The 22,486-nt window shown below is 44.8% G+C and overlaps 1 protein-coding gene across 1 annotated transcript in view; it reads left to right on the forward strand.

The window, feature by feature from the left end:
• Positions 1-2,518: 2,518 nt before the first annotated feature.
• MAD2L2 (mitotic arrest deficient 2 like 2) overlaps positions 2,519-22,486 on the forward strand; it is a 39,269-nt gene continuing 19,301 nt past the window's right edge. Inside the window, exons 1-6 of the mRNA XM_078642216.1 lie at positions 2,519-2,656; positions 5,474-5,525; positions 12,683-12,801; positions 13,047-13,118; positions 13,894-13,994; positions 22,182-22,276. Of these exons, the coding sequence (XP_078498342.1) occupies positions 5,486-5,525; positions 12,683-12,801; positions 13,047-13,118; positions 13,894-13,994; positions 22,182-22,276 (427 nt within the window). The 5' untranslated portion in view covers positions 2,519-2,656; positions 5,474-5,485. The remainder of the gene's footprint in view (positions 2,657-5,473; positions 5,526-12,682; positions 12,802-13,046; positions 13,119-13,893; positions 13,995-22,181; positions 22,277-22,486) is intronic.

Consider the following 22,486-nt stretch of genomic DNA (forward strand, 5'->3'; position numbering starts at 1 on the left):
TCGGCTCTGACTCTGTATGATGCCTAACTTAGAATGGTATATTTTTTGGTACAATAATGCATAAGTCCTTTTAAACAGGTCCAATTTGCCACACACGTACTCGCAAAAGTCTGGCAAGGAGAGAGGCTGGTGAGCCCCCTCCGACACTGATCTAATGGCTACTGCGATTTCTTTCAACTTCTACATTACTGTTTGCCCCCTTATCTGCTCCATATCCCTGAGCTGAAACAAAAAGCTTTGGATGCTACTTACTGGTGCGTCATTACTTTTGAAACTATTCAAGTGCTCATGCCAACCTTTGGAGAATGCATGCACACTGTGCATGGGGCAAACTAACTACCACATGCACAATGCACTTACTGGTATGTCAGTGCCTATGGTGTACATGTGTGAACATTACGTACAGGCGATGTGTTAAAACGGGATGAAAAGGATACATTTTTATGATCCCACTCGTTGGGAACTAGGCTTACAAAGACCATAAACCCTTGCCCTGCATGGCAACATTTTGGAACATAGAGATGTAGAAAAAATAGAGATAATCCAATTCCCTTAATTACTTATAGTGAAAAGGGCGTTTTTTTTTTTTAAAGCACTCAAAAGTTAAAATAAAACTATTTGTTTTAAATAAGCATTTGCAATGCAATTGGTCTAGCATTAGTGCTGCTGAGTAAATGTTTTCATTTGTATTAATTGAAGTCCACAGGGACACGTAGTAACAGCCTGTGGTACTGCACCCTTTCCTTTGCACCGAACAAGGGAAACAGAATGGCGTGCAGCGCCACAAATGCTATTAAAAAGAAAAAAAATAGAAATGAATGGTGTGCGACCTCCATGTCCAAAGTGAATACATTTAAAGTGAGCATTAAGAAGTGGGAGCATTTTTTTGTGTTTGTGTAACCTTTACATTGTGCTGAGCTTTAATTTTATATGCAGCCAGTGCCTTCAATGCCTGAAAAGTAAGTAAATAACTAAAAGCGGGAGGCCGCCATGTTGAAAGGTAAAAATAACAATGTCAAGACAGCCACCCCCTTATTTTTTACTCATTTGCTTTTTTCGCATTTGTGGCATGCTGTGCTTTAGCATTATATGTTTAAAGCTACAGCGTGCAATGTCCAGATTGCTACAAAAGTAAATAAATGGAAAAGAAATGCGGTGTCCACCCACCTTTTTGTCAATTTATTTACTTTTATAGCAATCGCAGCATGCCACGCTTTAGCTTTAAACATATGACGCTAGTGCTGTGAATACTAATAAAGTACATTAAAAGTTTTTAAAAAGCTTTACTTTGTACATTTTACAGTAAAGCAGACTTTAATAAAATGACCTCCTCTCTAGCATCACGAGTTGTAGAAGTGGGATAACATGTTGTGCCTCGTACAGCAACTACAAATCCAGATAGCATGCTGTGCCTGCTTCAGCAAGACATTAACTAAATAGTGCTCCCTAACTGTTAATGAAACCTAGAGTATATGGACACATGTAAGAGGGGCTGTCCTTATGGGAGGTAACAACAGAAGAGAGGGAGGGACTACTAAGCTTATTCACGAATCAAAAGCCCCCATTTACAAATGACAGTAAGAGGAGGCAATTGAAAAGATGAGAGGAAAGTGGGCGGACCTTAAAGTCCATTCCTGAATACTGCATGTCTGAAGACACGAAGCAAGCGCTGCCTAATCGAGTCCTACAAAAGAAGTGCGTTGGCATATATATATTTGCCGGATCTCTATACTTCCCTCGGAATTCACACCAGATTTGATCGGTATCTGTATGCTTACACTCGAGTGAGTAGGGTGGAAGCCTAGAGATAATCCTCAAACACACTAGCCGAATCTGAAAACCAGCAAAGTATTACAATTTGGCACCGCATGTATACCTTCCCCCGGCTTTTCGTGCGAGATACAGAAAGACCTAAAATAAAAACATATAGCACGCAGCAGTACTTCCAAGCCGATGTGTTTAATGATGTAGAGTTCCGGAGGGGGGCTAAAAAGAATGTCACGTTATACTGCTGCCACCTCCAGAACCAGACTGCTCGTTTCAATTTCGAAAGTAGTTCTTTGATCTCGCTTCAGTCAATGTGACTTTAGCTCCATTTGTCCTATTAAAAATGTAGGACTACAGAATGCACAGCACCAAGAAAAATTAAAGGTCTGGCGAGCCGCTACCAGCCCCATATGCTCTTCTGCCTGACATCGGTCCTCTCAGACAGGAGGTCACCCACAGGCCGCCGCTAAGTCGGAAGGTCTCTTTTGTAATCAACAGATGGGTGTCGCTACCTGGATCGACACATCCAATTTCCCACAGAGCAGCAGCCATTAACTCTCCTTCAGCTCGTGCGGTCTGGCGGACCAATACATTCAGACCCTGTCAGCCTGGAGCGCCGGCCCACGTGCGGCGTAGTGACGTCTACCGGGGCAGTAAGTTGTCTCTTCCGGGGTAGCCATGGGGGCGTTTTTTATGGGAATCGGATGGGACGCCTATTTTGGGGCGGGTCATTTTTCTAACCAATTACACCATGTAACGAGAAATTACAGCGGAAAGAATCCTTTACTAGTACCGCCTCTCGGCATATCAATTAATTCGAAAACAGCTTTCTGTACGTCTTCACGTAGCGAAAGGGGGACGAAAGAAATGTCTGCATTTTCGCCAACAGGTAGGCAGCGTGATTTGAAACTAAGGATCGCGTGGTACCACCCGGCGATGAGTCGAGTGCAGCGTGCAAGTGGTTGTGAATGCAGGGCTGCAAGTGGTTGTGAATGCAGGGCTACAAGTGGAGGTCAGGCGTGGAGAGGTGAGGTTGGATAGGCTGCATGTACCTGATGCACCCCGTTTCACTATGCCAGTCGGGGTGATCCGACAAGATCCGATTATCCATGGGTGCTTCGCAGAAGATAGGTCGTCTGTGGATGATGATCCGAGAGGCCTTACTGTCAGTATATGATTAATGGAGGTTAACGTTTCTGATAAGGGCATGGCGGCAAAGTAGTGGTTGGTGTTGACTGGGCGATGGTAGTGTTTCCTTGTGTCTTAATGCCCACCTGGGTGGTGAGCGACAGACCTTGTGCATATTTGTGCTAATCCCAGTGGCCATTAACAGAATATGGCTAATGTCCTGTTAAACTGCGGGGTTTTTGCGACCAGTGCCATGCTAGTTTACAGCCACTTAACTGCAGTTGTTTGCGGTTCTCCCTTTAACTTTTCTAAAGGAAAGCCTGAACCTTTTTCATCCCTGTCAAGTACCACCCATCAGAGGTAGACTTACACATTTTAGTACTGGTGTCCGCATCTCTGCACTAAAATGCATTAGTCCTAAATACCTGCAAGTCCACTGGCCCCCTTTGTGCAATGAATGACTGCAGTCATTGCTCATCCATAGTGTGTTGCCCGGTTTGATTGTATTTTGCTGTTTCTGTCATTGCATCCAGATATGATACAAGTAATATCATGCCTACAACAAGCCAGGACTATTGGCTTTGTCAATGGTTGTTAGTTGCATAAGATGAAGAAGGGGCAACTATGGCTCGTTATATATAAAATTGAAAAATCTTCCACTTAAAGCCCTGGTGGCATCACGATGACGTTGCTGCTCCTGCGTTTCAAAAAGAGAAGGGAAATCCAGAGAGAAAATGACTCTCTGTAAAGGATTTCCCTTCCCCTATAACGCTCACCTGGCATGACGTCATGCCGTAACTTCTCCACTAGTGAGAAGTGAGCAGTGTGAGCATGCGCACATCGATGTGCCTGCTGTCACTGCAGTCTGCCTGGGCACAAAACAGAGCCCGATAGAGACCCGTTTCGAGGCCCCTTTTATAAACTGCTGGTGCTCAGCACTGGTGAGACCTGGTTCACTTAAAGCCCAGCCTTGCGTGGGTCCAGCACCTTTTATTGTTATTCCTGCTACACGCCTCAGTGATTAATCAGGAAGCAATAGTCCACTCTGCCTTACTTTCTGCTCTGGGCCTAACGAAACAAGGTGCTACCTGCGCGATAGACCCTTTGTGTGCTGTTCAGTGTGGGCACAGTACCGGATTGCTTGGTTCTCATGGTAGGGGGTCAACCAGTCTCAGCCATCCTCCGTTTTGTTCCCTGAAAGGTTTCAGAATTTCGGTCGTCCTGCATGGTAGCGTGGCGTACGTTTGGATCCAGACGGACGCCACGCTACCGGTATATAGTGAGGATTGTAACAGTGCACTTTAAATCTCAGACATTATCAGATCCTGAAAGGAGACACCACACTTTCTGAATTTCAGTACAGACCGCAAGTAAATGTGTTTTTTTCCCTGAATAAGTCTGAGAGAACGAAACGCGTTGGCTACGTTCTTTTTATCGTATTGAAAAAGAAGTTATGAATAAAGAATTTGATGGAAACAACTCTGCTGAACTGCCATTACTTTGAAGAAATGTGTACATAAAATTAATCACTTTTAGCGAATATCAACTGATAGTAAGAGTGCTGGACCATGGTGTGCTGTTTGTGGTACTAGGAAGCTTGTATTGGCTTTAACCAGGAGCACCCCCTCTCGTCCTGACCAACACCCTCGCCCCTTGTGCGCAAGCTGTTGTACTCGCACACATCAGGCATTTTTGATTCATACAAGGCAGAGTTATTTTGCACATGTCGAGCAAGCGCATTTAATGCAATGACTAAATAAAGTACAGCATAGAATTTCAGAATTACCGTTCTAATTAGATATCGCCTTTGCCAACACCTACTGTATACTAAAAAAGTCGAGTGAGAGAATGTGGCATAATTGCTACAGCAGCCGACTTTGAAGCTGGGGAACGAGGTTCGAGTCTGGGAGCATCAAACATCCCGTGATTCTTGACAAATCAATCTCCCATGCCTAAATAATTAACATGTCTGTTTGCAACTGCTTCCCGTGTAAAGTGCTCCAATACCTTCTCCCCACTTTATAAATTATCTATCTAGATAGATAGACGTTCGTTCTACTCGTGTCCTCAAATATCAAAAAGAGGAAATAAATAAGATGAAAGAAGGAGCACAGTAAAAAAAAAAGTACCAGCGTATTAGACAAAATGATCAGGCCTACAAATGTATCACAGTTTACATTATAAATAAAAACAAGCATTGGCATAGCCAATAGGTCTCGCCTTTGGGATGTTATAAGTGTTTGGCCATGCAACAGTTGATGTTGTTGCACCAAGGATATTGTGCTGGATAACAAACACTTATAAGGTTGTGTCTTTTGTTACTAATTGGAAGTTTGCTGGATAGCTGTCAATTGTACATGAAGGGGCACGGATCCTGATGTTGTACTAGAGCTATGATAATTATGATAAGTAAAGTGGTAGGACCTCTACTAGGGATTGGTGAAAGCTATGTTAATTGAGGATGGTAATTGGGCTAATGGTTATCCTTCCTCAATTTGAATTTGTAGGGGTGTGAAGGGGGGGCTGGAGTCTGAATATTATTATCAACAGCATCCCTTTTGACTTGTTTTATTTTCAGGCAGTTGAGAAGATGACTACTCTGACCCGCCAAGACCTGAACTTTGGCCAAGGTAAGGTTGCTGACCTCGTGGAATGGAACTGACTGTGTTTCAATGTTCCCATATTCTCTCGCTGGATTGCTAATCAATGCATGTGTTACCGGTCAAGGAGTTGGTTTTAGTCTTCTGGGCGCGCTATCACCCAATCTGTTTTATAGTGGTGCCTAATTTCAGGGTCGGGGATGGTGTTAAGGCCAAGAACTATGAGACAATATGTCCCTGAAAAGTATATTCAAACAGCATTGTAAAAATGCAATCAGTAAAATAAAGGACTGACTCATAAGGGAGTTCAAGATCTTTAGATTAGAAAAACTGTAAAGTTTTATTAAAATATTAAAAGTGTAATACAGAAGGGAATATTCTTTGCGATGAATACATCATTCAGATGACATTGAGAATCGGTTGTCAAGAATGCACTATTAGGAATAAATGCAATAATTAGCAAATCAGTAAAACAGATTAAGTTCCAAAATGCAGTACATCGATAGAAAATCGGACAGCCTCCCTAGAGGCTAAGCAAGAGTCTGGTTCACCCCCAAATTTGAGGGTTTCTATATCATTTCCTAGCCCACAAAGCAATGGAAAGTATAATGTCCGCATGATGCAGGGAAAAGTCTCAACATTTCAACATGTCACTGCTCTACTTAATTAATTTTCACAAACCCCGACCCTCCTAGCACTACCATTACATGAATATTGGTTCACCCTTTCTGACCTAATGTCATTGGGGGTGGCAAACAAGAAGGGCCTTGTATGATGCAAATAGGCTTCCTCCGTGGCTTCTTGAAGAACAATTAATCATTACAAAATAGGCAGTGCATATTTTTCTGCATGCAATGTCAAACGAGAAATAAACACGCAATAAACAATATGAAACAGCAGCAGCCATTTTCTCTAAGATTGAGACAAGGCCTAAGTAAGCATAAGCCAAAAAAATGCATTTCCTAACAGCTCAGTGTTTTCATTTCAATTACAAGAGATATATATTAATATGTACATATAATAATAATAATAATAATAATAATAATAATTTCCACAAAATTAGCAATTTTGTCCTTACTCGGTGTGTAACGGTTCTATGAGACCCTTACCAGGGAAGAAGAGACAGAGTGGAAAAGATAACGCACTAAGGCCAACAGTGAATATGAAATAAAATGCTACTAACCATAGCAAGTGCTGTAAAGAAAATTAGTTTGCTTTTACATTGCTTTCTATAGACCACTTACTTATGTGTTGTCTTAATTATACTTAACATTGTCTACAGAAAGATTTAGCATCTGGGGAGTCAGGCTTTCGGGAATACAAAGGTTCTGGGATAGGCCAAAGTAAATATGTTCCGTGATATTTTGCATTTCTCAGAACTATATCCAAGAGCTCCAAATGAACACTTCCACATTACACTCCTTGGCACACATCTGGGACACTCACTATTCCTGAGAAACATACTTTTCTAAGTGAGGAAAGACTAATGTCTGAAGGAACAGAGTGGCTATTTCCAGCTAAATGCGCCACTTGTTGCTCTGATCGCAATCGGCCCAGCATGTTGGCAGTCTGTTGTGAACACATGCTGTTTGGGTAGCAGATTGAGGTATTTCTTTCTGTCTTGCAGAAGGCCAACGCTGAACTGTGTGGCTTAACTTTCTTAGATGAGCGCAACCATGTTTTTTGCAATAAAACATTGCTGTAGTGTTGTCTCCTAGAATGAGAACTCCTAGTCTGTGAACTCGATAAAAGTTGAGTTTCAGTTCTAAAACCATAGTTTGAGCACCTCAAGCTCCACCACCATAGCACATATTTGCTGCGTTCTAAGCAGTCTGATGTTTTAGTCCCTTTTGGAACTGGAATGGCGAACAGTACACCTTAATTCAGACTGTGTTCTAGTGTTCACAGTAGAGTTTGTAGTTGAGGCTGGCTGGCAACTGCATTTCACTATATTCTGGTTGTTTTTGATTCATGACTTCCCATTTACAGTCTCTCCATGGGTACAGCTAAAAGGTACAAGCTCTGAGGCCATGGAATCTCTGCATCCACCATGAAGCGAAGAAATTATTTTTCAGAAAATGTCTTCTATCCAAAGGGAAAGCTGTGCTTATTCAAGGGCTTTGAGTCACTACTACTAAGTTGATGGTGTTGAGATGGTTTGAAATTTGGACTCTTAGTACTGACATAATCCACGATGAGTGTAACCAGTATCTTGCACATTTGGCACGGGGAGTAGATTCAAAGTTAGATGCCAGTACTAATGTGCAGAGCTGTAGGAAGCTATTGTCCTACCACGCCTTTATCCCTTGTAAGATTTCTCAATTCATTTTCATCCCTAGGACTCTGATCAACAGGAAGCACCAGGTGTGCCTACCAGATATATTCTTGCAGAAGTAATTTTATTGAACTCTTTATGCAGTGACTAGATTGTTGGGACAGGCTGTCATGCATTTGTGTGTACAGACCTTTTCCTACACTAGTGGTGGCATATCATAACTTTAGTTCCCTAGAGAAAATCTGCGTAATCCCACCAAATGTAGTGTTGCTACAAGTCAGTGTGTGTGTAGCAAAGGGCCTATAACAAATTACCAACATCAAACTTGTGCTCTCTGTGACTAAAGGTCAGTCAGTGGACTTGAGGCCCTGATTGTGAGTAGATCGGAGGTAAGATGCATTTGGGGTTTAAAATTAATCGGGTATGATAAACTACACCTACTCTGAGTTTTTGTGAAATGACGTGAGGGTTTTGGTGCTTGCTGCACCATAAGTTGCGTCATACCTATCACCGGGACGACCCCATATCACATGCAGCAAGCGATCCTCGTCGATCCACATCTAAGACCGTCCAAGCCGCTACTTAGCCCCATGTCTCACAGTGGTCCAGGGCGTGGTAGATTCTGTGTATTAAAGTGAAAGGGCCATATTACGACTTTGGCAGTCCTACAGAAGACGGTGCAGCGCACCATCCGCTGTAGGACCACAAAAGCTGTGGTGCTTCCACCTGCCAAAATAGGATTTAAATCCTGGTCTGGCGGGTGGTGCGGTCTAAGGCAGCGATCTGTCCGGCTTATTGTAGAGCCTGACATGGAGACCGCTGTTCTCAGGGCACCAACAGCACCTTCCTGCGGTGTGGCATGCATGCCACACCGTGCAGGAACTGGGGCTGAAAAACAAGCGGGGCACTACATGTGCCGCCTCACCCCCATGCACCCCCAGACCCAGAAACGGCATGGGGCCCTGTTGCTTCTCATCCACCCTTTTCATGGCGGGCTCACTGCCATGAAAAGGCAGATGGACAGGAAGCTCCTAATATGCTTGTCTGTGCCGCAGCGGCACCGCAAACATATTAGTGTTCTTGACCACTGTATGAATGCTGCAGGATGCTTGATCCTCACTGTTTGCAGCAGTCCTGTGGTGGTCTAAACACCACACTCCTAATACTGCGGGCGGGCCCACTGTGTGGCGGTGGTCGGACCGCCACCATGAGTTCTACCAAACTTGTAATGCCCTAAGCCTGGCTGGGATTACTAGTTGTCTGGCTGCCATCTTGACCCATTATTCATCATCCAGTTTACCCCGTTCTGACTCCCATCCATCTCGTAGTTTTGCCATGGGATCTGGTACATTAATCGTTAGGGACTTGTATAAACTGGAGATGCCTTTCCTTCGATTACCACCATAGTGAGTTTTTCGTTCTAGAGAATTAAAGTCTTTTAGTGAGTCGAGGTTTCCTTTTATTGGTATCTAGTGGATGGCTCAGCAGCAAAAAAGAGGAAATTGAGACTTGCGGAGCTCATATTCCTCAGTCAACTGTTGGAGGGATAACATGTGCCCCTAGAGGCCAGATGCCGCCCAACTTATAGATTTCCGGCCTGTGACAGTTTCTGAATCCCATGTCCTTCACAAAGGTGTTTCTTTAGTTGGTGTCGAACCGCATTCCATCAATGTTAATGCCCCACCAGCATTCTATGGGTGCTACTATCACTGAAGTAATTGACACCGTAACCACGACTCTTTACAGCCAAGACCAAAAACTTTATCCTCAAAAGCTGCCTTCTCTATACAAATCACTTGATAGTCTCTGTTCCCAAAAATCCAGTCCTTGATTGGCAGTACATGAGCAGCCCAGTAGTATTTCCACATATCTACTGCCCGGAGTCCCTAATCTATGGCATCCAAATACATGTCTTGTGTGATACTCTGGGGAGGGAGTCCCCATTCTACAAATAGTAGTTTGCACCAGCCTGTGTTTTTGTAAACTAAGATGGCGCAATCCTCTATGAATAATATTGAAGGATATAAAGCATCGATGGTAGGGCCACCATCTTGAATAACTCAAGTTGGCATGTTTAATGGTAATGTGCACCATACTTTCTGTTATAGGAGTGATATTTGTTTCCTAGCTTTCCACAGGATCTCTCGAGGTGTACATTCCCAGATATTTAATGGGGCCTCTTTTACATCATAAAGTAGTTAAGGTCCCGGGGTCCAAGGACCAGGGATTTGATTTTCCCCAGTTCAAGCGGAGGCCCAACTCCTATCTGCATACTTTCAGGATTCGGACCAAATCGGCCACCGAGAGCTTGGGTCTCTGGATTTATGGCAGACCTTCTCCATGCCTTCCTCCCCACCGCAGTCCCCACATCTGTGCATCCCTAGATATCCATTTGGCCAGGGGTTTGATATAAGGGGATAGAAAGAGAGAAATCTTGTAGGGTGCTCACCCATATTACAAATGTGTTTGGTAAGCAAGGGAAGCCTTGTCAGGTTCCCGTCCGTTTCACAAATGTGTTTGGTAATCAGTAGACTTCACTAAGGCATTTTGAGTTTACTAAAATTATATGTATACAATACTTAGTCTTTTAGCCAGTCATCGTCATCCATTGGTCAGTTTGTGTCATTCACATTTTTTTCCCACCCACTACAGCATGAGTCGGCCTACTTCAGCAATTGGCTGACTTCACTGTGAGTGATGGCATTTTACTCTTGCACAAGGAAAACATTTGTTTTCAAAATACTTCCTTCCAATGCCAGGAAAGACAATTGTAAAGTGTGCTTTTCACGCACCATGCATCTTCTCCAACAATACTGTTGGCCAAAACTGTAACAAAACATGCATTGCCGAAGCAAAAAAGGCTGACATCCAAGGCTAGGCCTATTGCCTTCAGCAATGCTTGTTTTTTCCTGATGTTATTCAACAGTGATTTTGTCCAGTGAGGCCAAAACAAAACTCTGGTATCAATTCTTATTTATTTGGGGAAGGTAGTTAGCTAAAGTTGGCGAGCATTGCTTATTGCTCCTATTTCTTTTATACAAAGGGTGTGTTGGTGCCAGGTAAGCTTGCCCAAATCCTCATATGCCATTCTTTTGAAATACTAGAAGAAATACGAGGCATCTAAGCAAAATGATGGCATATAAATAATAGAGCTGCAGCATTGTGGAGTACAGAAAGCGTCATCTACTTATGGAGAAGACTGTCCTGGATGGAGACCTAATTCCCTGCACAGTGACCAGCGTGGAGGCAGAAGTCTCCAAAGTTGAAGCAACCAGCTGTATCAGTAGAAGTGGAATTCAACCTCCCCCTCCCTTCTCTTCTTTTACAGAATTTGCCTATATACTTAAGAACATAGAGTTTTGGAGCCTGTATATTCATAGGATAGTTTTTGTCATTATTGTAGATTTTCCGCATTCCCAACATAATCCATTATCTGCAGCATACTGTGCAGATTTTAACAAAAAAATATGGTTTCTAGCTCAAATGCTTCAAAAGTGATTTCTAGCTCAAATGCTTCAAAAGTTAATAAAGCGCAGCAACACGTGTTATTGCGCAGAGGAAGGCCCCTTGAAAAACTTCACTGGTTACCTTCTTTTGCTCATTGCTATATGTAGGTGTTAAAATGAGGTGTAGCCAATGCCTAGACAGTAAAGTTTAAAAATGGCAAAATACTGAAGTAATACTATTATAAAATGTGCTGAATTATGCCTCATAATTTGCCTTTTCTTGACGCTTAGTTTACTCAACACTGCTGCATAATTTGGCCCTCCTCTGCCTCATAATTGTAGTGGCCCTGATTAGACGATTCAGGTGAGGGCTTTTTGGCTAGTGGCTTGAGAATCACTTCTAGGCAGATTTCACAATCAAGGGAAAAAAGGGAATTGTGGAATGATTTCCATTGGATCACACAGCAAGAAGCCCAGTAATATGCATACCATGCACAGCTCCGCAACAGCGTGGATTCATACTTTGACTTAGTTGTTCTTCCTTTAAGTTTCAGTTTCAGAATATCTTCCGGAATGTCACGATCACGCGAGTACAACCTGATTGGGTTTTTCAAACAAAGTGATGTTAAACAGGTCAAAAAGCATTGCAGATGTGTTGCGAGACATTTTACAGACCCCAAACAGCCATTAGAAATCAAGAGATATTGTCCAAAATAGGAGAAACCTGGTGCATTTTAAGAGCAAAATGGGCTACAGTTCAAAGCTTAACACCAGTGGTAGGCTATTCCGAATACTGAATAAAGCTCCCTCATGCTGAGCATACTTTGTTAGGGCTTGAATTCTGAAAATGTTTTTTGAGGGAAGAACAATTTTAAAATACTTGTTTAGGAAGCAAAGGAGAAAACCATGACTAATTTACCCATACACAGACAAGCACTTTTAAAATTGGTCTGGGCTCAATAGTTACAAATGTATGCAGAGATATATTTTCCATAGAAGTTAGCATATACATTTTGCACCACAGACGTGGGACAGCACAGAGAAGACCAAAATGGATCAGTGTGTCTCTAGCATTATCAGGATTGTGATCTAAGCTGCTAACAACCAGGTTTTAAGCCAACTTCTCTTTTATTGTCTATAAGTCCTTTTAATTTTAGGGTAGTGGGCCTGTTACCTGAGCATGTAGTGACCTGTGACTGTTACCAGCCATGAGGTTTTGGCCTTGGTCTCTGTTATTCTCCCGTCTGCTTTGAGCGGTGTATATAATTTGTGCCTATTTTACCTTAACGTCTGCCTGTTTTTATCTTGCTTTATCTCTTGCCCTGGTGCAGACTTGCCAGTGAAACACGGTAACTGAACCGCTCCTGTGGACACGAATATGGGTGTCTAACATTGCATTGCCAGTCAGAATACATTGATGTCAATCTCTTAGTTATCTTCTCCCTGCTTTCTCTTTTGTTCCACAGTTGTAGCTGACATTCTCTGTGAATTCCTGGAGGTAGCGGTCCATCTCATCCTGTATGTTCGAGAAGTTTATCCCATTGGAATTTTCCAAAAACGAAAAAAGTACAATGTGCCAGTCCAGGTAAGTAAGAAGTGGTATTCACTACAGTTATGGGTTAGCAAAGTTGACCATAACCTACAATGGAAGTATTTGGCTTCTGAGATTATTCCTGATTTAATTACCCATACAAATACCAAGCAGTAGTCTATGGAGAAAGTTTCCACCCTATTCTTTGGGTGTCAGTGGCAAATTTTGTCTTTTTCATTTATCTGTTTTATGGTTTAACGGCACCATGTCTTTCATTCGTGTTATTTTCTTATCCACAGATGTCCTGCCATCCAGAGCTGAACCGCTATATCCAGGACACACTCCACTGTGTGAAACCCCTGATCGAGAAGGTGCGTATCATAGGGGACCATAGAAAATGTTCTAACCATTCTTTCAATTCTTACAGTTGGCCATTTGGGAGCAAGAACAAATAAACAGTTGTTGAAATATAGGGCAAACTTATGCTGCTACTCACAAGTGATTGGAGATATTCTTTCATTTTTTATATATTATATGATTTAACTAAGTGTTTCAAGGTGGTGTTCATTTCCCACCGTCCTAGCGCATGAACGTTTGGATAGTTTCCATGCTTCGCTCCTTGTCTGCTGTGATTTGTCAACGTATTGTTTCCAGTTGTTTTGCAAACATCAGTAAAATTGTCAAGGTCTGGTACTCACATGTTCTATGGGCCTGGTCACGCATTGAGTTTGTATTCTTTCCTGCAGTGGTAGGCTCATCAGGGCAGGTCTAATTTTGTTATTCCAGTTTGGCTTGAGCAGCTCTGCATTCCTCTCATTGGCAATCTCATGTTATTCAGTTGCAAGGACACTTCGGGTCTGTTTCTCAACTCTGATTGGCCAATGCTTGCCTCGTGTTGCCTTTAGTCACACACAAGATTTGGGTTCTGACTAATATTGTTGATTGACAGAGACTGATCTAGTTTTCAGATTCAGTTTTCCCTGACATGTCTCAGTCAATAATCCATTTGTGTCCAGATAGCCAGAACATGTCTAGGAGTTGTCATTCCTGAATGGACAGAAAAGGTCTGAGGTTCTCATCCTTCACATTGTATATTGGTCCAGACCGCTCCGACAGTACTGCTCACTATATATTATTTTGTTACAGAATGACGTGGAGAAGGTGGCAGTAGTGATCTTGGATAAAGACCACCACCCAGTAGAAAGATTTGTCTTTGAAATCACTCAGCCGCCTTTGCTGTCTGTGAGGTTAGTTTTAATGCCTTCCCATGTCTCTTCTATGCATGAATGATATGAAACAGCCATTTCTTGTCATCTCTCCAGAACTAATTTACTGCCTCTTCGCTTTGGTCAGTTACATCTGCTTTCTTGTGTTTGCTGGTCTCTTGTACATTTTCCTGTCACTCTCCTGAGTCTCTTGTTCTCCTCGACTCTCCGGTTGCATGGATTTGCTCTTCTAGGGCTGATGCTTCTCTAAAGTTCTGAGGCTATCCCTGCTTAAAGTTTTTTTTTTTTCCCCAGGGGTTGCTCGTCTTGTGAGAATCACTCTTGGCTAGTCACAAAAAATCTCTGGAACAGAGATCAAGAGCCTAGCTATATTACTATGGTCATATTCACAACACTCATTGGGGTTGGAATAATGTGTTGTAGTGGAAGAAAAAGAAACATTTTTCTTTTTCTTAGTGTCCCCTTACTCGCCAGGGTTGCCCCACGGTGACATGCTTCATCATGGGGGCCATCCCAGTCCTCTACGGGCTGGGGCATGCTACGACTTGCGAAATATGTAGGAGCACTTATAATCAGACTATGTGTGGTGCGAGAACTGTGATGTGATGGAGTGGGATATGTGAAAGTGTTTAAAAATACCTGCCTAGTAAGCTATAAATGATTTATTCTTGCTCCTAGGTGGTAGAATTAAAAACGGGGTAGAATAGATAAGGTGCCTAAAGAACAATGTGTTAATTTCCCTTTCTCTCAACCACCAGATAGATGGTATACAAACCCTCTGAGTCCATGGGGCAAAGTTAGGCCCTACTACATGTATGCAAATCGTACATTTTTGTATTTTTGGAGTATAAATGGAGTTTGACACGAGGTGCTAACCACGTTTTCTTGCAGCAAAACGTTTTTAAAATCACACGCCATCGGGCTACTATGGAATAAGAAGGCACATTGATTATATGTTTTATGTGCTGTGTGTGAAATATATGTGCATATCCTGAGGGGTCTGGCTACCCCATAACCACAATGTTATGTTCTTTCTTACAGAGACCACGTAATTATTTTCTTACGTAGGTACTGCATGCATGCTTTATTCCCTTGCAGCATTTATTTGTTTCTTTACTAGCTCAGTTGGGCATTATTAGGAGTGGCGAACACAGGGCTGGTCCCTGTGTAGTCCTGAGGAAGAGCTTGGGGGACGCTCGAAACATGTTGACAGACCGGAATTAATAGGTACACCTAAACACATTGTCCTTTAGGCACCTTATTTATTCTACCCCGTTTTTAATTCTACCACCTAGGAGCAAGAATTAATCATTTATAGCTTACTAGGCAGGTATTTTTAAACACTTACACATATCCCACTCCATCACATCACAGTTCTCGCACCACACATGGGCTGATTATAAGTGCTCCTACTTATTTTGCAAGTCGTAGCATGCCCCAGCCCGTAAAGGACTGGGATGGCCCCATGATGAAGCATGTCACCGTGGGGCAACCCTGGTAAGTGAGGGGACACTAAGAAAAAGAACAATTTTTCTTTTTCTTCCACTACAACACATTATTCCAACCCCAATGAGTGTTGTGAATATGATCATAGTAATATAGCTAGGCTCTTGATCTCTGTTCCAGAGATTTTTTGTGACTTGTCTAAACTGTGGAGGGTGAGCCTAAGCATTTTCCCTCTATCTCCCTTTTGGTTTTTCTGATAATCACTCTGGGCTGCCATTCGTTTTATTTTGTCTGCGTTTGCCATTATTATGGGGATTCCTGGACTGTTGCTCTCCCGCAACCTCCAGGTCCACATCCCGATGGGCGTTCTGGGGCTGGTACTTTCTTAAAGGTTGTGGGGATGTCACTGTGCGGTGCTGATGCTGTACTTCAATGTGTATGTGAGCTGACAGTTGCACTGGGCTGTGTGTAGAGGGTGTTTATTATGTTCGAAAGGTGCATGTGTAGAAGATGCATGCTGTGCTTGCAAACTAGGTTTGCATGCTAAACTTATTGTACCATTTGCAGGCCCATGGTGATAAATGTTGTCTTATGTAGAGCTTCATTAATCACACGTGCCAGCTGTAAGCGCTCTATGAAACAGGTTGCATTTAAACCAATCTAATGGTTTTCAGTCTGCTGACATTCTATGAAGGGATGGTCATGTGGGTCTTGCTGTGATTTATGCTCATGTGTTGCAGATCATAGCAGATGTCATTGTTTTCTTTTTTTAAAATTCTTTTTATTAACATTTTTCAAATATGCTCACATTACCTTATGATACACATAAGTACACAGTAGGGGTACGGGTATGCCACTTGTAGGCTTGTTATATACATACAGGAGGAGCATTGGGGGTGTTAGTCCACCCATGGTCGTGGTAAATCAAGTTCAAGGGGGGAAACTGGAGAAGATGAAACTGGGGATGTCATGTCGGGGGGGGGGGGGACATGGTCAGGGACTGAGAATCGTGAAGGATGTTCGGGTCGCGTCGCATCAGCCACTATCTATCAGTGGGGTGTCACATTGTGCATAGGGGCCGTTCGATAGAGAAAGTCAGCAGGTGCAGTAGGAAGAGTCGCATGCAATGGTGTGTCCATACCACTTCAGGTGGCTTGGGAGCGCGGGGGCTGCCGCAATGTACTCTAAAGTGATGTTTGAGTCGCCGGAAGTGCAGGATCACCTTGAGAAGCGTTAGGAGCCGTGCGCGTGTGTGCCTCTGTGAACTGGTGGGTCAGCATGGCCCACTCCAGTGATATGGGATGTTTTCGCTGTCCCTTTGCTTCCTCCTCAGCTTTCGCCCATTTCTGCACCGCTCCCACCCATGCCTCTAACTTAGGTGCCGATGGCGCTCGCCACTGCATGGCGATGTTTCTTTTGGCTAGGAGTAGGGACAGAGCCGCGAAGCGGACCTGCACCTTGTGTGTTTTTGGCCTTCGGAATATTCCAAGAGCGACCGCTTCCCATGTGTGTAGGTCTATGAGGCCTGTGAGTGTTCAAACTGTGTCAAGGATGGTAGACTAGTATTGACTCAGGATGGGGCAGCTCCAGAACATGTGTTGAAAGTGCGCGTCCTGCGAGTGACATGTGGGGCAAAGAAATTGTGTGTCTGGGAAAAAAACGCTAAAGGCGCGCCGGTGTCTGATACGCTCTGTGCAAGATGTAGAATTGGATGTTTTTGAACCGCGCATTTCTGGATACTTTTTTGGGAAATTCCAAAGCCCTGACCCATTCCCCATCATGAAACTGTCGTCCGATTTCGTCCTCCCAGGTGGCTCGCAGGTTGTGCAGTGGCCTGTTTGCAAGTTCTCGTATGGACTTATACAGCCAAGTAACCAAGTGCCGGCCAATGCCCATATACAGAATGGTGTGGACGACCGGGTGTGTTGCCGGCTCGCCGACAGTGAGGTCACAGTGTGGGCGAAAGTTATCTATGAGCTGACGGTGCGTTAAAAACTGTCCCGGGGGGAGGCCATAGTCCTCCACGAGTTGCTCGTAGGGGCGAAGTCGTCCCTCCGCGAACAATCCCTCCGCCTCAGTTATCTCGCAGTCTGTCCATGCGCGGAGCATGGTGTGTGTGAAGTAAGTTTCCCGCTGCGGTCAGCCGACCAGCGGCAGCCGAGGGGGGTAACACGGGGTCCCCGCCGCTATGCGGTGTATCCTTTGCATACACCGGTGAGCTACCGACACTTGCAGTGGATAAGTCCGACGGGGCTTGGTACCTGGAAGTAATAGACGGCGTAGTTCGGGAGTAGGGATTGGGCCCTTTGCTGTGTAGGTTTCCCCGGCATGTCTACCCGCCGTCCAGTACGACAGCCACTGGAGCTGCGCCGCCAGGAAGTATGACTCGAAGGCTGGGCGCCTAGACCCCCTTGCGTGGTGGGCAGCTGCAATTAGGTGAGAGCTACTCGGTGGAGGCCGTGGGTGGAATAACGGGTACATTTTGTGAAGTAGTATAATAGGCGGGGTACAATGATCATCTTGGCTATAGCTACTCGACCGATCGGGACCAGCGGAAGGCTTCTCCAAAAGCCCACCGACGATCTAATGCCAGCTAACACTCTACGATGATTGCCCTCGTAGATGTCAGCAGGGGAGTGATACAGACGGACACCAAGATATCGAGGGGCGCCCGTGGTCCTAGGCAGGCTCTGCATACCCACTCATATCTCCCGCGCCTCAAGGGACTGGTGTAATGGGTAAATCGTGGATTTATCCCAGTTCACCTGGAGGCCTGACGCCTCCGCAAACTCCGTCAAAGCTGTCCATATGGGCGTCAGTTCCGCAGTAATATCCCGGATATACAGGAGGTCGTCCGCGTATAGGGAAACGCAGTGGACCGTGTCCGCTATGGGTATACCCCATGTGGCCCCTTCCCGCCGCAGACGTATCGCCAGGGTCTCCACCGCTAGGGCAAAGATCAGGGGTGACAGGGGGCAGCCCTGTCTAGTGCCCCTCTCAACCCGGAATGGAGACGAGATGTAGCGACCCAGCCGGACACGAGACGTAAGGTTGGTGTAAAGGAGCCGCGTATATTGCAGAAGAGTTGGACCTATTCCTATCCTGCGCAGGACAGCAAAGAAAGGCCACGTTAAAGTATCAAAGGCCTTTTCAAGGTCTAAGATTATGCAGGCAATAAGTCCCCCACCTGATCCTGAACGTGGAACAATCGCCGTATGTTTTGGGACGTGTTCCTGCCGGGGACAAACCCACATTGGTCCGGGTGGATCAAGGGGCGCAAAATTTGCTCTAATCGAGCCGCCAGGATTCTCCCCAAGATTTTGCAGTCAGCGGAGAGGAGGGTGATGGGGTGGTAGGAGGACAGTTGTTGCGGGTCTCGGTGCGGTTTGAGAAACGTTACTATGAGGGACTCGTGGAGAGAGCCGGGAGTTCTCTCCTCAAGTGCGTCTGCAAATGTTTCCGTCAGCCGAGGGTCCAGAACAGTATAAAAGGTACAGTAATATTCTAGGGGCAGACCATCCAGTCCCGGTGCCTTGTTCCGGGCCAGCGTGCGGATCGCACAGGAGACGTCAGCCGCCGATATTTTAGTATCTAGCGCGGTCTTGTCTGCATTCGTGATATTTGGGATCGGCAGGGGATCCAGGAAGCGGTTCAGCGCCTCCTGTCGGATACGAGTCGGGTGCAATAAATCGCGGAGTAGTGTTGCTGGAAAGCGTGTAAAATGTCTATCTGGGAGCGCACTAGGTTACCCGAGGGAGTCACAATCTCGGTGATGGGCTTGGTATCCGTGTCCTGTTTCGCTAGCCACGCCAGGAGTGTGCCCATTTTATCCCGCTCCTTGTGCATCCGAGCGGCATAGGCCCTAAACTTATATTTGCGTAAGTCAGCCAGGGCCGTAGAGTATTGTGTTTTGGCCTCTGCTACCTGGGCCATCGTTGCAGCATTTGCATCCTCTCGTTCCGTGAGTGTTGCTAGCTTGCATTCAGTGTCAACGAGTGTTTGTTCCAGTGTACGGCGCACCCCCACTATTTGTTTGATGCATGCCCCCCCGGGCCACTATTTTAAAAGCATCCCATTCCATCAGTCTAGAGGTGGCGACCCCGCATTGCGTGTGATAGTCTTGAATGCTTTGCGCGTGTTTGTGCCGGAATACCTGTTCTGTCAGACAGTCACGCGGGAGGCGCCATGTGGGAACCGGGGGATGAGGAGGTCGCCATTGAACGCGCAATATGTGTGCATCGTAGTCTGAGATTACCCGACCAAGATAATCTGTGTACTGGACTTTAGAAATCAGTGATGGGGAGCATAAAAACCTATCTAAGCGGATCCGCAAGTTGTGGGGAATGGAATGAAATGAGTAAAGCCTCGTCTGTGGGTGATGAGCTCTCCATGCGTCCACTAATGCCCAGTGACTGACCCAGCAGCAGAAGCGCTCTGATCGCACGAGGGCAGGGAAGCGTGGCTGTGGTGGGTGTGATCTTTTAAGTGCAACGTCGAGCTCGCAATTGTAGTCGCCCCCTAAGATCCATGGAAGAGATGCAAATTGGGCCAGGGTGCCTGTAAGGGAGTTCCAGAACTTATCCTGCTCTACATTCGGTGCGTATATGCTGCCTAGCAGTACGGATTGACCGTCCAGTATTCCCTCCTAAAGGGCATATCTACCCTCCCTGTCCACTACTCTGCGTGTTTCCTGGAATGGGGTGCCTGGGCGGACCCAAATCAGCGCACCCCGCGCGAATGCCGAGTATGACGTGGCACATATTGTTCCCCGCCGTCGGGACTGTAGTTTGTCAATCTCTGGCGCCGTGAGGTGTGTCTCTTGCAGGAACGCAATTTGTGTTTGTTGGCGTTTTGATGTAGGCGTAGGCTGCATATCTCTTGCGCGGTGTGTGGAGGCCCATTTAGGGTCAGCAAACTAACATCTGCGGACTGCATTGGGGAGTCTGATTAGCTTTACCTGCACCCAGTAGCGCGACCCCGAGTGTGGGGGTTGTGGGCATGAATGGATAAACAGGTTACATTGTGAACTGAGAAATGTGTAGAGTGTAAGTTCGATAGAAAATGTTTGGTCACTAGGAAACAGTTTATGATGACTGGAGATTCCAGACAAGCCATAGAAGAAACTAGGAGTGAACCATCTGCGTTCATTCTGCAAATTGAAGGGAAATTGCAAATACTCCTTAGTTATTACTACTTTTTCAAATGCATAGGTTTGGATTTTGTAGCTGAACCTAATAGCCAAGCAGCGATAAATGTATTGGAGAAGGTTTGTGCCAAGGAAGGTGCACCAAAATACATTGTCTGATAATGTAGTGCACTTTGTTTCAGTTGCAGTGATGGAGGTGCTGTGGCAATAAGCATAGCAAAAGTAGTATTTAACACCCTCAAAGAAGTGTTTTGGTGGAAAGGGTGAGCATTTAGTGGGGTGGTCCTTTAGACTGACTCTTATTAACGGCTTGTGTCTTGGAGTGTCTGGTGGTGGTATAGTGTACCCCCATGCATCCACTAAAGTCATGCCTTTCCAACCCCTGAAGGTTAGAAGTTGTGTTTCTGTGTTGGCGCTATGATGGATGCCATTGGGAGATCGAAGGACACTGTGTTTGTTGTATGCACAGGAAATAAAGAAAAAACAATAATCCTGCCATTTGCCAAAATGCATTTTGTTTTCCGCAAAAATGCTATTGACATTAAAAGTATAATAGTAATAACATTTAAAACTGCTGCCTCTAAAAGTGGTGTGCATATGTTTGCAAACATAAAATAAAAAACGAATAAAAAACATGAAATAATAGCAGAAATCAAAGCATAGAGAATGGACTTTCAGCCCTGGCACTGTAGTGAACTACTTTCTAGGCAGAGGTGCGCATGCGCAAGAGCCAACCGAAATCTCTCTCTCTCTCTCCCATCTCTCTCTCGAGCTGTCTCTCTCTCTCTCTCTCTCTCTCTCTCTCTCTCTCTCTCTCTCTCTCTCTCTCTCTCTCTCTCTCCCATCTCTCTCTCTCTCTCTCTCTCTCTCTCTCTCTCTCTCTCTCTCTCTCTCTCTCTCTCATCTCTCTCGATCTCTCTCTCTCCCCCATCTCTCTCGATCTCTCTCTCTCCCCCATCTCTCTCGATCTCTCTCTCAGCTGTCTCTGTCTCTCTCTCTCTCAGATCTGTCTCTAGGGCAGACCTAGAGAATGTGGTGGATGCATTGGATAACAAACACAAGTATAATTTCGTGCATTGTGTAAGAGACTTGAATGCACGTGTGCGACTTTATTCTCTAACAAGTGAAATGCTGAAGAAGAAAAATCTTGCCACAGAAATAATGCTTTCAAGGGCAGAGAACTCTCAAATAATGTTTAGTAAAAAAAAATAGTTCTTGAAAATACTGAACTGCAGTAGTATAGTTTACATAGGAGATACTTGCTCCATACAGCAAACAAAGACCAACTGCCACTGCAGTGCATTGGGAGTCTGTGGAACAACCTTGCTGCTTTGAAGGTTTGGGTATCTTATATGCTGCCGATAGTAAAGTCAGTAGGCTCTTGTGTGTAGAGTGCGAGGTTTGCTTGCAACACTGGTAATTCAAAAAATGCGCCCAGTTTTTGTAGTGTTTCAGCACTATTTGTGGGCTGAGGGAGTGCTTGGGCACTTATGATATGTTGATCAAATTTGACCGGCTCCTGACTTTACTTGCATGTGAGTTTTGCAATATGGATTGGTGTGCTGTCTTTCTGTAATACGGTTTCATCTTTCTTCTCCGTGGTTTACTCTTCGTAGCTCGGACTCCCTGTTGTCACATGTGGAACAGTTACTGCGAGCGTTCATTCTGAAGATAAGTGTGTGCGATGCAATGCTGGACAGCAACCCCCCAGGTAAGAATGATACCCCAGATGCGCATAATTGTAAACCCCGATGCGATCAGCCAAGCACCTTGTGAAAGTGAGCTTATTGCCTGTCCTTTGGATGTCTGTTGTTTGGAGGGTTATTTGAAGGCCTTTGTCTTGGATGTGTGCAAATAAGTTGATCTTAACAAGGTTTTGAATCTAGTAGGTTCCGGTATGGAGAGAAACAGGTGTGCCTAG

This window comes from Lissotriton helveticus, chromosome 5_1 (assembly GCF_964261635.1).
Source record: "Lissotriton helveticus chromosome 5_1, aLisHel1.1, whole genome shotgun sequence".
NCBI lineage: Eukaryota > Metazoa > Chordata > Amphibia > Caudata > Salamandridae > Lissotriton > Lissotriton helveticus.